We start from the raw sequence: 14,796 nt of genomic DNA on the forward strand, positions 1-14,796 counted from the left end.
AGGATACAAAGTTACTTTCCAACATGATCATCATTTCTGGGAGAAATAGTGAAGGTGAATGCATATACGAATAAGTTCTCCGTTTATTAGAACAAATTTAACCAAAGCGCCTTTGATGACGTAGATGACTATGTTACTGTTTATCATCTGTCCATCATCGTCTAAAGCCCGCCCTGACAATTTCATTGGTCCGAACAGTTTCTTATATGGATCAAGTCCAGACCGAACTGCCCGAGCTCAAATGTGCAAGAAGTCCTCGCTGCAGCCTGTAGCACAATGACGTACTGGATCAGATCCAACACGTTACTGGACGCGCATGAACGGTGGTTTCATTCACAATTCGATGACGTCATATACACATGCGCGTATTTTTTTGCGCGTATTGAGTTTTGCTGGATAGATAAATACTCAAACCGCTCGCGCAAAAATAATGATTAATAACATGCTCACGCCATCAGGACGCACGTTTTGAATGTGTAGGCTATTGGTATTTTAAGTTCTTTACAGATCGTGTTGCATTGTACCTTGAGGATTAAAATTACAGAGACACTTCCTTGACTCATTTTTCCTTCCACTCAACAGCAAGTATGATCAGAATATATTAAAATTGAACTGTCTTGCATGCATGTACAGCGAAACTAGGATAATTTAAGCATCACGTTTATGAAAAGATTTATTCATCAATAATTACTTAATACTATTTATCAGTACTACAACTGCACGGTTTAGAACATCATCTATATACAGTATTGATCATGCATTAAGACTAGCACATACGCATTATAAATTAACCCAGAGATCGGTAGGCTATGACATTGCCATAACGATCCACCATCCAGTACGTATTCGATCTGATCCAGCTACGTCATCGTGTTACAGGCTGCAGCGAGGAGTGTCTCCAAATGTGGGCGGGGCTGAGTTGGGCTTGCATCCAGGTTCGTTTTTTGGATATTTTAATCCAAAAATCTTACATATTGTGCCTTTAAAAGTGCAGCTTGTGGTTTTTGCACCACAAACGGCACCAATCTGAACTGCAGTCTGTTTTTGTGAACAATGCATGACTTAAGAGTCAACTGGAGAGTGGGTGATGGAAATTAGTGGTTTGGCAGGTTTTGCAAATATTACACACTGCACCTTGATCCAGTCACATGATTCATTATCGCATCACAGACAGAAAAGCACCTGAGCTGCATTTAGATTACCTGTCTCCAGCTGTCTGTCTCTTTAAATCAGGTTTTAGTAATCTCCTGGTATATATGTGGACCTAAATGTGCAGGTTGGATCTGCCCTGGGGGGCAAACCTTCTCTCTGGTCTGGATTAGGCAAATTAAAGCGTTGTGAGGCCCCTCTTTTCATCTGCTCTGGTTTTTACATACCTCAGCATATTCCGCAGAAAATGTACTGTCAGCCAAGATCCAATTAGATGAATTAGTTCTGTCGCATAAAATATGTCTAGAACGAGACATTTTAATATAAGTCCTGTCAGGTCAGAGCCTCCTCCTAGCACCCAGTGGGAGTTTAAAAGGTTAAAAAAGACCTTTGTATTGCATTGCATTGAATTCATTAAGACAGTCAAATGGATGTTGAGCAGATTGGATTCAAATTGAGTTGAACCAAGGGTGGATGAACATATCTAGTTTCACTCTTTCTTCATCATTTTAACTGATCTGTGTATTTTCTGTCAGAGTAATGACTATTATTGTTGAAACGTTTAGGGATATCAGCTAAATATGACTGGCTTCTTGAGTGCCCCAGAAAAGGATTTTTTAAAAGAGATTGTTCACCCAAAAATAAAAATTCAGTCATCATTTACTCACCCTCACATCGTTCCAAACGGTAATACTTTCGTTCATTTTGGAACACAAATTAAAGGAACTGTATGTAAGAAATATATTTCACTTAATCATAAAATGGCCCTGATATGTCATGTTAATTTCAGATACTTATATCACTGACAACAGTAGTCCGGCCAGGATATTGTCATTTTAAAGTTGTTGTTGCAGCCCTCAACTGATGTTGATGTTGACATGTTGTGTTTTGGTCTGAAGCGCCACCTTTCTACCAATCAAAAAGTCAGTAGTGTTTCGGCATCTGGGTTGCCAGCTCTGCTCTTGTTATCACACCGCTCTACAGTCATTTGAAAGTGATTCCAGTTCCAGTTTTGGCCACAATCTTACATACACTTCCTTTAAGGTCTTTTTGATGAAATCTGAGAGATTTTTGTCCCTCCATAGACAGCTACCCAACTACCACTTTGACGCTTCAAAAAGATCATAAAGAGATAGTAAAAATAATCTTGCTTTATATGACATTTTTAAAACAAATTGGTTGAGTGAATGTTTCAATGACTTACTCATTTGTTTCTTTCCTAAATGAATCATGGTCTTAAATGAATCGCTTGATTGAATGATTCAAACTCATTCATAAAGACATAAACTTACCAAAATAAGCAAATAATGAGAGTAAGGGCCCTATTTTAACAATCTGAGTGCATGGTCTGAAGCACAGGTGCACATATGGTGTGTCCAAATCCACTTTTGCTAGTTTCACGAAGGAAAAAATGGTCGGCGCGCAAGGCGCATGGTCTAAGAGTTGAACCTAGTCTAACGAGCCATGGCTGTGGTTTGGGCATAACGTGCAATAAACCAATCAGTGTTATCCCAGTTCCCATTATTTAAAATGTTAAAATGTAATTTAACACAACGTGTGTAAATTCTGCTGATTACACACACAAACATGCCAAACATTAAAAAGGAGTTGTTTTTAGTTCCTCAAAATGGCATTGCAACAACAATACGCCTGAACACACCTGGTTTTCAGACCGGCACTCCCATGGGTGAATAGATGGGTGCGAGTGCATTTGCTATTTAAACAACGTGACTCTAAACGTGAAAATGCTAACTGCGTCTGGCTGAAACTAGCAAAAAACACTTGCGTTGCATTTCGCCGGATGTATGATAGGGCCCTAAATGTCCAATAACTGTCTGTTTTATTTATTTCTCTTAATATATGATTATTTTTAGTTGTAATGTATGCATGAAGTAGCCTGACAAGCCAGACCCACATCAAGATGTTTGGTCTTGAAACTTACCATTGACGGCTCAATCCGAGGGGCGGGATAAACGGTTGTCTTTCAAACTCCCTCTGCACGTGATAGGATAGCGCTATAACCAACCAGAGCAACGAAGGTGAAACAGAGCTCGTTGATAGATTAAACATTCGCCGTATCCGGTCGGCAAAACTCAGAACACATCTTCCCTTCTTAAGAATGACTTTAGTGCCGTTCTTTGTTCTTTTCTCAGAGAAAAGCTTAACTCCAAGTCTTCCAGAGTCGCGGTCAAAGCTGATTCGAAAGACCGCCGTTCGCCAGTTTCTGTGTTTACTAGAAGCATGCAAACAACTCGGCCATCATTATGTTAAGCCCCGCCCACCGACTCTATACACGATGTGATTGGCCCGACCAGAGTTTGTCGTTTACAGCTCAGAAGGGTATTGAGAGTTGCTAGACAACACTCGCGGCAGATTAGATTTGCTGCCGCTAGGGTACGTCTAAATATCTAGGCTATGGATGAAGACATTTAAATGAAAAATATTAGAAAAATAGAGATATTAGGGAAATAAAGTTTCTTAAGGCTTGTTCGCACCAGGACTTTTATCACAGATGTTTAACGCCTCGTGACTAAACAAAGGGCGCCAATGTAAGTGTGAGGCGTAAAAGCATAATTTAAAAAACAAAACAAACTAAGGTTTGTTTTTTGGTTTGACACACCGCGTTAAAAACTGGCTGACCAATGAGATTGGTGCCTTTGTTCACATGTCTGGAGCTGCTGACGTTACAGTAAAACGTGACTTGGTGGCACTCAAGCACAAAACAGTCTTGCCGAGCACACATTGATACCTAAAAAGAAGATGACAAAGAGAAAATAGGTAGACGAAGAAGAAGATGCAATGAGGCAAGATGAATGTAGAGCTGCTTGTGTCTTTGGCGTCTGAATGAAATACCACAGCGTCTACAAAAATCTCGATAAGAAGGAGTTGTTATGGAGAGGAATTGCAGAACAAAATAAGATTAGATGGTGAGTTTCATCGAATCCTATTTGATCTGCAATCAAATTAAAACGAGAGCTTTAGATTGCTTGAGGAGAAAATAAGACAGATGAAATCTTGAATCAATATTTCAAGAACAAAGATTCATGACATTATATTAATTTGGACTCTTGCTGCAATTTTTTCTGTATCTAAGATTTCCTGAATCACCACTGGTCATTAGTCTTCATGGTTGCGGATACAAATAAATAACGACCATGACCAGCACATTCTTATGAGCGCTGAGAGCAGAGAGCAGCTCTTGTCAGATAAGCTCATGCGAATTAAAGTCTTGATCCTTCATCTTCTGTCAGGAGCCTTAAATACAAGTTTTATTTGACGGATGATGTTTAAAGCAAGAGGGCAAAGTACTATTCCTGGAGTCCTTTCATTCAGCAGGGAATGATGGATTAAGAAAGCTTACTTGCTTAAGGGGGCAGCTGGGCAGTTTATGCCCTTTTGTGACACTCCCCTCTTTTTTCCTCTTCCTGTTTAAAATCATACGCACAGACACACACAGAGACACACACAGACACATGTAGTGTTTCCATGTTTTATAGGGACGTAATGGATTTTATACTGTACAGACCATATTTACTATTCCCCTACTCTGCCCCTGACCCTAAACCTACCCATCACAGGAAACTTTCTGCATTTTTACTTTCTCAAAAAAAAAAAAAAAAAACTCCTGTGTGATTTATAAGATGTTTTCCTCATGGGGACCAAAAAATGTCCCCACAAGGACAAACATTTCGAATATTGCCATCTTTTTGTTTGCCACATTTTGGTCACACACACAGGTCTGTTTCACTATCTTTGTGGGGACTCTCCACAGACGTAATGGTTTTTATACTGTACAAACTGTACATTCTGTCCCCCTACACAGCCCCTGCCCCTAAACCTACCCATCACAGGAAACATTCTGCATTTTTACTTTCTCAAAAAAAAAAAAACTAAAAAGATTTATAAGCCTTTTGAAAAGTATATATAGGTGATCTCAGGTTTTACTATCCTTATATTATTTGGTCCCCAGAATGTAATATAAACAAGGAGGACACACACACACACACCATAAGCTGTCTGTCATTTTAGGCATGCTGGCGCATAAAACATCCTTTATGTGTTAGCTTGTCGATTAGTCTGAGCTCATATCTTTTAGCCTGTCCATCACCACCAGTGGAATATAATCAGGGCTTAACCAGACTCTCATATACTCTACACACATCACATTCTGCCCATTCAAAAAAGATTACACTTTTATGCAATGTCACTTTAAAAATAGATGTATGGCACACAAATACAAAAAATAGCACATCTGCTGCAGACAAGACCCTGTCCGATGTGTGTGTGTATATGTGTGTGTGTGTGTGGTCTGCAGAGTGAGTGGGATGATGATGTGTGATGTAGGTTGGAGTGCTGCAAAGTGACGCATACTGCTACTGGCCTCTGATTGGTTAAGAGGAGAGGAGAGATGAAACCTCTGATTGGTAGAGCAATGATGACACTGCATGTACCACACGCACAGTTTCACACACTACACAGGAAGCACGAAAGGGTCTGATATCTATCTATCTATCTATGTATCTATCTATGTATCTATCTATGTATCTATCTATGTATCTATCTATGTATCTATCTATCTATCTGTCTGTCTGTCTGTCTGTCTGTCTGTCTGTCTGTCTGTCTGTCTGTCTGTCTGTCTGTCTGTCTGTCTGTCTGTCTGTCTGTCTGTCTGTCTGTCTGTCTGTCTGTCTGTCTGTCTATCTATCTATCTATCTATCTATCTATCTATCTATCTATCTATCTATCTAATATAAAGTGTCACCTTCTTTTCTCCCTTTCTCTCCTATATCTGTCATTGTATAACTGGTAGAAATAGGCAGTCTGCTCTGTCGTCATTTTCTTTCTCCTGTTCTTTTTTTCCCCACACACATACACTTTTTGTGTTTAGGGACGAATACCCGCATTTAGACAGTCAGGCTGTTTCTAGGTAAGATTCTGGAGGTGTTTTAGGGTGAATCTCTGCTGCTGGCTCAGCTCAGACTGTAAGTGGAGGGAGCTGACACTGAACATGTGTGTCAGGACACTAAATCTCTCAGTTTAACACTTCTACGTCAAGACTCATTTTGCTATCTGCAGATTTTATCTTTTTATATTATCATGTGCATTCAAATTAAGGGGGCATGTGCAGTGTGAATGCTGTTTTTTAGTGATTGGTTTTATTTAAGCAAGGTTTTTTTATTTATTTATTGCCACATTTATTGTTGGCAGTGGTGGAAATGGGGGAACCCTAGGACATATTTTTTTAAATATTTTTAAACCAAATGTGCAGAAAGCCCTAATATATATTAATGTATGAAATAATGTTTGAAGGCTATTATGTGGATAAAAGTTTGAAATGCTCTTCATTTTAAACTAGAACATCAGCTCTTGAAATTCACTCCCTGGACTCACCGATCATCTGCTTTAAAGGGTTAGTTCACTCAAAAATGAAAGTTCTGTCATTAATTACTCACCCTCATGTCATTCCGAACCCGTAAGACCTTCGTTCATCTTCATTTTTTTATGAAATCCAAAAGCTTTCTGACCTCTCTATAGACAGCAATTTAATTACCACGTTCAAGGCCCACAGAGGTAGTAAAGACATCTTTAAAATCGTCCATGTGACTACAGTGGTTCAACCTTAATTGTATGAAGCGATAAGAAGCAACAACTTTCTGTGATTTTTTTGCACACAAAAAGTATTCTCGTTGCTTAATAACATTAAATAGTCTGACGTGGTCATACTCAATTCTAGTCAGAATATAATAATAATAATTTGTTACATTTATATATAGCGCTTTTTCTAGGCACTCAAAGCGCTACATAGAAGTCTGATACTGAATATGAGTCTGATACTGCTCTATTGGGCTGTAATAATGGGGCGTGTTTCATCTGAACAAGGAAAGACATCGATTGGATATACCTTCAACCAATCAGAGCAACGGAGCGACGCATAACGTTAGTTGTCAAATGTCAACAGAACTTTTTCGATAATGAATCGATACACTGATTCGGTTCAAATCATTGTTTTGAAATTGGCCCATCACTATAGAAGTCGTTATTTAGTTTTTTTTTGCGCACAAAAACTATTCTTGTCGCTTCATAAAATTATTGTAGTACCACTACACTACCACTGTAGTGAGATGGGCTTTGTAATGACGTCTTTAGTGGCTTTTATGGGTCTTGAGAAAGTAAATGACATTGGTGTCAATGGAGGCCTTTCTGAGCCATCGGAATTCAACAATATCTTAATTTGTGTTCCGAACGACATTAGGGTAAGTAATTATTGAAAGAATATTCATTTTTTAGTGAACTAACCCTTTAAGGCTGAACCACTGGAGGTACAATTTCAATTTGAACAATGTTTTTACCACCTTTCTTTACAACTTTTGCTAGTTTAACATTGGAAAATAAAGGTCTCTACAGGATTAAATGTGATTAAGATATATGAAAGAGGCCATTGTTCTTTGACCAATCTGTGTTTATTCAGCACAGATTAACAGAAGAGGAGGGAAACACACACAAATAGAGAGAGAGAGATAAACAGGATTAATAGACAACAGGGTTTAAATATAAATCATATTTGAATGCAGATACGTTTATTAAGATTGCGGAATGCATTTCTGTGTGTCTCACAGTATCAGGTCGGGCAGCTGTACTCCGTAGCAGAGGCCAGTAAGAACGAGACGGGCGGAGGAGAAGGCGTGGAGGTGTTGAAGAACGAACCCTACGAGAAAGACGGAGAGAAGGGACAGTACACACACAAAATCTACCACCTGCAGAGGTACTCACACTTACACACACCCAGACATGAGTGTAATAATAAAATGTCCTAATGTTAAAACATTGCACGCTCGCACCGTTCCAATAAACCAGTATGAATTTTATCTTTCACAAGTTCCTGTTTGTTTTGTCATTTTGGTGCTCGACTTTTCCTCCCAGTGTTGCCAAGTTTCGCTAGAGAAATAGGCGAGCTGGTCTTGAAAAACAAGCCCAAAATAAGCAACCAGGCTTAATAAGCAACCCGTGGTTTTGGGTGGTGGGACATACACACATCGCAGTCTGCATAGGGCATTCCTTAAAAAGGATTTTGTTCCAGTTCCATTATGTTCTGCCAAAAACATGGATTGCTTTTATTCTTTGAACCATTTCTAGCCCCATTAAAAACGTCCTACTACTTCCTTGGCATGTTATTCAAAGACCAAATGACACATCACAGCAGCACTTGCACAGATGAACTGGAGTAAAATGATGATTACAGTGTCCTCAAAACTCATCAGACACATAAACTAACACCACTTTATTTTCCCTCAAAATAAGATGTCATTTACAAATAGTGCATGGATGCCTATGAACTTTATTATTTAAGACATCCCCTACTGGTGCATGCATCAAAAGCAACTTGTAATAGCATGAACATGCTGAATCAACTTACAGTCAGTCAATAGTTACAGTCATTTTTTGGGATCAATAAATAATGTTTTATTAACAAAACACTTGTCTCAGCTTTTTGCTCTAAATGTTATGAAACTTACCCACATTCAAGTGTTGATAAAAAAAATGCATTAATATGTACAATATGTAATTTTTGCCTCTAGAGGTTGCTTTTTCAAAACAAAGGCGTAGCTTGGTGCTGTTTCTGCTTCTTCCGGTCATGCATACGCATTGCTTTTTATCATATTAGATACATTTGAGTGTGTTGAAAGCATAGTATGTAAAAAAATATGGACGTAGTGTCTGTGACGTCAGCCATAGGATTCTGAAGTGCAGTTTTGAGCTAATGTGTAAATCGTGTCGCATGTGCTTACTGCATTCATATAATATATTTATATTTCTTAATATTAATGTAAAATATTTTTGAGCAACAAAGATGGTGCCCACCAGTGTTCCCTCTAAGCTGTGCGCAGAAAGAATAAAATGCCGCGCAGGTGCGAAATTAGGGGAGAAATCCACTCTGTTCAACTGCTAAAGAGTTAGTTGAATGCGGTTTACAGGTTTCTTAGAGACACTTCGTGTGTGAGTCATGTTTGCGGTCCAAATAGCTCAATATGAGAGGCAACATGAAATGCAAAGACGTGAAATAAAACGACATTATGTTTTAAAAAAGAGCTTGATTAAGTGGTTGAAATAATGGATGATGGGCACAGACAGCACTTTGACAAGAGACATTTACAGTTACACACACCACAAGTGCAAATTCAAAACGCATCAGTAACACGTCAGCTTAAATAGATGTGTGTGTGTGTGTGGTTTGGGTTTCAGAGATGTTTAGATAGCTATAAAAGTCCCCTTAAACATAGCTATTAGATCTGTGTAATTACTTCAGTTTATTAATTTATCTTTTACAAATTGAAGTAATTAAACTGATATAATAGCCAATATCAGTTTAAACACTTAAAGTAGTTTTTATATTATATTATAGGAGGTTATAATTATATAATATAGTAAGCCTAATAAAGAAGGGTGATCACAAGGGGATTGTTTAGGGATCCTTGCCATTAAAAAAGAAAATATTGGAACCGCATAATCTCCATATGGGGAGCCGCGAGACTGAATTTTGTCCCCTAGGGTAGCCAAACATACAGAGCCCAAATACACAACTATTCTGGAAATAAGCACCAAAAAAACACAACATGAAATGGCCAACATCTATAAATGACTTCCTAAAGAAAAAACAAAACAAGCCCAAGGTTGCTTATAATAAGCAAACTCTGGACACTCCACTTGTCTGTTATTGGTCAAACAAACAGATAGCCCCACCCCAAACACGCACCATTGTTTGAGCCACTGTTGCTATGTTGATCTGGTTAAATTCCTTAAGCATTTGTTAAAAATGTCTACATTACATTTGCATTTTTGCTTTTTCAGTAAAGTCCCATCGTTTGTACGAATGCTTGCACCAGCATCAGCACTGAACATTCACGAGAAAGCTTGGAACGCCTACCCTTACTGCCGCACAGGTAACAAAACACACACACACACACACACACACACACACACACACACACACACACACACACACACACACACACACACACACACACACACACACACACACACACACACACACACACACACACACACACTTCATATCTTTTCTTTGTTCCTCTTGCTTTCTTATTATTATGTCTTCCTATCTGTTTCTCTGGCACTGAATAATTCACTGTTTGAGCTGAGAAGGAGTGGAGTTACAGTCCAGGAAACTGAGATTATACTGACACATTCCCTTCACATCATTCACACAGCCACATACATGGCAGACTCCCCATTTACTGAAGTGTGTTCATCAAGATATTTGGAAATCTTTTTGCAGTGCTTAAAAGAAATTGAAGTCTAAAGTTTTGCTTTTGAATTTAAAAAAGACAAATAGTAGCAAATTGAGTAGCAATGCATTTTTTAACAATTCAATAGTACCTAAAATATTAAATAAATCTATTTATCTGATATAATTATTGGCCAACTGTCCTCTAAATCTGTAAGTTGTTCGAAAAAAATGTGTTCCAGCCATCTGTCAATGTCAGGGTGTCTACAGATACAGTAACTTTGTAGTGCGTCAGTGGTATTCAATTAAGCTCCAGCTTCTACATTTCCTTCACAGAAAAGGTTGGCAATACCTTGTAAAAATGGGAAACAATAAATCCTAACGTTGCAATGAAATTGTAGTTGCGAGGGATCTTATCTTCCCTGTTGTGACGTACACCTGAGTATAAAAGATTTTTGGAAAAGAAAATGTATTGGTTGTTTAAAAATTAAAAAAATTAAACATACATGGATGTAACGTTTACAATAAGATTAATATAATGCATTTATAGGGTAAATTTTAATTTAATGCTGACTTTTAGTATTTTAAATGGTGTATTCAAGTATGCTTTAAAATATAGAATCACAAATAAAAAAAAATACAAAACTGATATTTTCATCCAAAACAGATTAAAAGAGTTTTAGAGTGTCTAATCGAAAGGAAATCATTATTGAGTTGATTCATTGTTTCTCACAATTATGACAACGATGATCATCACAGACCGAATGAGACCAATATTGAGTTTGGTTATGGGTATTATTTGTATATGGACTAAAACAGGAACAGTCTTAAACGTGACCCTGGGCCACAAAACCAGTCTTACGGGTACAGTTTTGAAACTAAGATTTGTACATCACATGAAAGTTGAATAAATAAGCCTTCCATTGACGTATGGTTTGTTATGATAGGATAATATTTGGCTGAGACAACTATTTGAAAATCTGGAATCCTGATGTGCCAAAAACAAAAAATCAAAACATTGAGAAAATCGCCTTTAAAGTTGTCCAAATTAAGTCCTTAGAAATGCAATTGCTACTAATAATCAATTTTTTAATATTTATGGAAGGAACATTTACAAAATATTGTCATGGACCATGATCTTTACTTAATATCCTAATGATTTTTGGCATTAAAGAAAAGTTTATAATTTTGACCCATACAATGTAATATAACGTGCAAATTATGACTGGTTTTGTGCTCCACATGAGATGTGCTGTTTTCTTGAACAGAAATGGTCTAATTTATATCATCTTTCTTTTCTAATGTCTGTCCTGCATCCCTTCAGTAATCACTGTAAGTATGCACTGTTCACAAGTATACACACACTTACTATATGAATAAACAAACATGTTAAACATGTAGATGAACATGCAGCACAAGCACATATAAACACTCACAGTTTGAGCGAAAGACAAGACAGTAACTTTATCTGCAGTGAAAGGAGAGAGGACAGATGTCAATGAAGTCACTCTAAAGTCCGTTTGATCAGTTAGAGTTTTATCAGTTTGTTCATTGATTATCCCTGTCTTTAGAATGAGTATATGAAAGAAAACTTCCTCATCAAGATCGAGACGTGGCACAAACCTGACATGGGACAGCAGGATAATGTGAGTATTGTAATGTATGCCGTTTGTGTGAACGCCACAGTTTTGTGTAAAACCTGACGCTCGTGATCTCCTCGTTTATCTGTATAGGTTCACGGTTTAGACCCAGACACCTGGAAGAAGGTGGACGTGGTGTACATAGACATCGCTGACCGAAGTCAGGTGGAGCCAAAGGTGAGCTTTAGTTAGATGAAATAGTTACCTTCTCCAGTTACTGTCTAATATGATCAGCGTTATCTTTCTGTAGGACTATAAACCAGAGGAAGACCCCACTAAGTATAAGTCTGTAAAAACTGGAAGAGGGCCACTCGGTCCGGATTGGAAGGTATCTAAAAGCACCCTAAATGGTTCTTTACTGGTTTTGAAGTGTGTGTAAACGTAGTACGTGCATGCTTGATGTACGTGTGGGAAGCTTATTAGTGGGAAATTATATAAACATGCTTAATGGATTTTGGATTTGTGTAGAAAGAACTACCTAAAAAGACAGACTGCCCACACATGTGTGCCTACAAACTGGTTACCGTCAAGTTCAAGTGGTGGGGCCTGCAAAACAAAGTGGAAAACTTCATTCAGAAGGTCAGTGTGTGAAACTTCTACATTATGTGATTCATTTACATGAAATTAAAATGAATCATACTTTCTGTAAGGATTTTTTTTTTTAAGCTGCCATTAAGGGACCTATTTTAACAATCTGACGCACATGGTCTGAAGCTAATGACGCAGGTGCACTTAGGGCATGTCCAAATCCACTTTTGCTAGTTTGACGAAGAAAAAAAAAGGGCACGCCAGACGCATGGTCAAAAAGAGTTGTACCTAGTCTCTGTTTTGGGCGTAACATGCAATAAACCAATCAGACTCTCATCTCCCATTCCCTTTAAAAGACAGTTTACATGGTGGAATTTGTGAGCGGAAAGACTGAATGCTTCTCCAGAGAGGAATTCTTTTATTTTTAATATTTAAAAATGTTTGTTTGGTGCTGTGCGAAATAAGCATAGTGTACGTGCGTTGTGCACCAGACTATAGGCGCATATTACTAACACACCCTTTAAATAAAAAAAATAAAAAAACTGCGATATTGACCTGAGACCAGGTTTTTGTCGGTCAATGGCGCAGTTGTTTTAGGTGCCTTAAAATAGTAATGCCCTAACACACCTAATTTTCAGACCAGCACGCCCATTAGTAAATAAATGGGTGCGAGTGCATTTGCTATTTAAATAACGTGGCGCTAGACGTGAAAATGATAACTGCGTCGGGCCGAAACTAGCAAAAACACTTGTGTCGCACTGGGTGTATTATAGGGCTTTGTTCAGACAGGTAGCAATTTTTTGTCTTATCTTGCTTAAATGTATTTATATTTGAATCTGATGTTGTGGTAATGAAAAGTTTTGGAGTCAGTAAGATTTAAAAAAAATAAATCATTTAATTCTGTAAGAACAGCTATTAAATTGACCAGTAAAGACGTTTATTCAAATATGTTTCAAATAAAAGCTGCTACTTTGAACTGTGTATTCATCAAAGAATCCTGAAAACAATTTATCAATATTTTTTTAAACAAAAATATTAAGCAGCATAACTGTTTTCAACATTGATAATAATAAAAATTGCTTCTGAAAATCCAGCTTTGAATGAATTACATTATCATTAAAAGTTATATATGCACTTAGTTTATTGTTTCAGATGCCTTTTTAATGTGTGTGTGTGTATATATATATATTTATTAAAAATGCATCTGAAATCATAAACTAAGTGCATATATATATATATATATATATATATATATATATATATATATATATATATATATATATATATATATATATATATATATAGACACATTGCATTTTGTGGTCAAATTAAAAAATTTAAGAATATTGTTGGTGTTACAGGGCTTGAATTTTGCTGTGGGATTGCTCATAATTTTACTCATTGCCGTAGATTTTGTGCTCACACCAAAAAGTGTGTGCAAATAAAGCACTAAATTGAGTTCTTTTTCATTGCTTATACTGTATTTTCTGCTTAAACAGTCAAATACACACAAAACAATGTCAATTGCTGGTCTTGGCGAAAGGCGAGTATTCATGTAAACACAGTCAGTTTGTTTTAAGTGAACGTGAACGCGCATGTGTAACAGCATAATGGATCTGAATCTATATGACAATTTTTATCAATTTCAAAATTGGGATTGCAGGTTCACGCTGACTTTAAATGGGCTTTTCATGACATCTTGTGGACTTCAGATAGAACTACACAAAATTCATCTTCCAAAATGAACTTTGTACCTTCTTCCTTCGACAGCAAGAGAAGCGCTTGTTCACTAATTTCCATCGGCAGCTGTTCTGTTGGATTGATAAATGGATTGAGCTGAACATGGACGACATCCGCAGAATGGAGGACGAGACCAGGAGGGAACTGGATGAGGTCAGAAGAGATGCCCTTCTTTGTTATCAATTTGTGTCAAAATCATCCCTCATCTCTTTGAACTAGCTTTTATTTGGTAATGATGAATTTTAGCCGATTGCCCTAATGAGCACATTTCTCTAAGATATTTTTGTTGTAGAATTTAACAGAAGAGTACTAACAATTGAATTCATTTTTTGTTTACGTTCTGATGTTTTGAGTGTCACCTTTGACCCGCCACACATTTTCCCACAGTACAAAGACTATTATATGTAACAAGGCAGATGAATAATTGAATGTAGCTCATAATGAGGTCCAGTCGCTGTGAACAAAAGGGGCATCAGAGGGGAGCATGTCACAGTTCAA

General features: G+C 37.4%; 1 protein-coding gene across 1 annotated transcript in view; it reads left to right on the forward strand.

The window, feature by feature from the left end:
* The window catches only part of pitpnab (phosphatidylinositol transfer protein, alpha b), a 29,116-nt gene that overhangs the window by 9,485 nt on the left and 4,835 nt on the right, over positions 1-14,796 (forward strand). The window contains exons 3-10 of the mRNA XM_067433727.1: positions 7,767-7,912; positions 9,997-10,088; positions 11,715-11,722; positions 11,962-12,036; positions 12,124-12,207; positions 12,281-12,358; positions 12,499-12,609; positions 14,329-14,451. Of these exons, the coding sequence (XP_067289828.1) occupies positions 7,767-7,912; positions 9,997-10,088; positions 11,715-11,722; positions 11,962-12,036; positions 12,124-12,207; positions 12,281-12,358; positions 12,499-12,609; positions 14,329-14,451 (717 nt within the window). The remainder of the gene's footprint in view (positions 1-7,766; positions 7,913-9,996; positions 10,089-11,714; positions 11,723-11,961; positions 12,037-12,123; positions 12,208-12,280; positions 12,359-12,498; positions 12,610-14,328; positions 14,452-14,796) is intronic.

This window comes from Pseudorasbora parva, chromosome 23, assembly GCF_024679245.1.
Source record: "Pseudorasbora parva isolate DD20220531a chromosome 23, ASM2467924v1, whole genome shotgun sequence".
Classification (NCBI taxonomy): domain Eukaryota; kingdom Metazoa; phylum Chordata; class Actinopteri; order Cypriniformes; family Gobionidae; genus Pseudorasbora; species Pseudorasbora parva.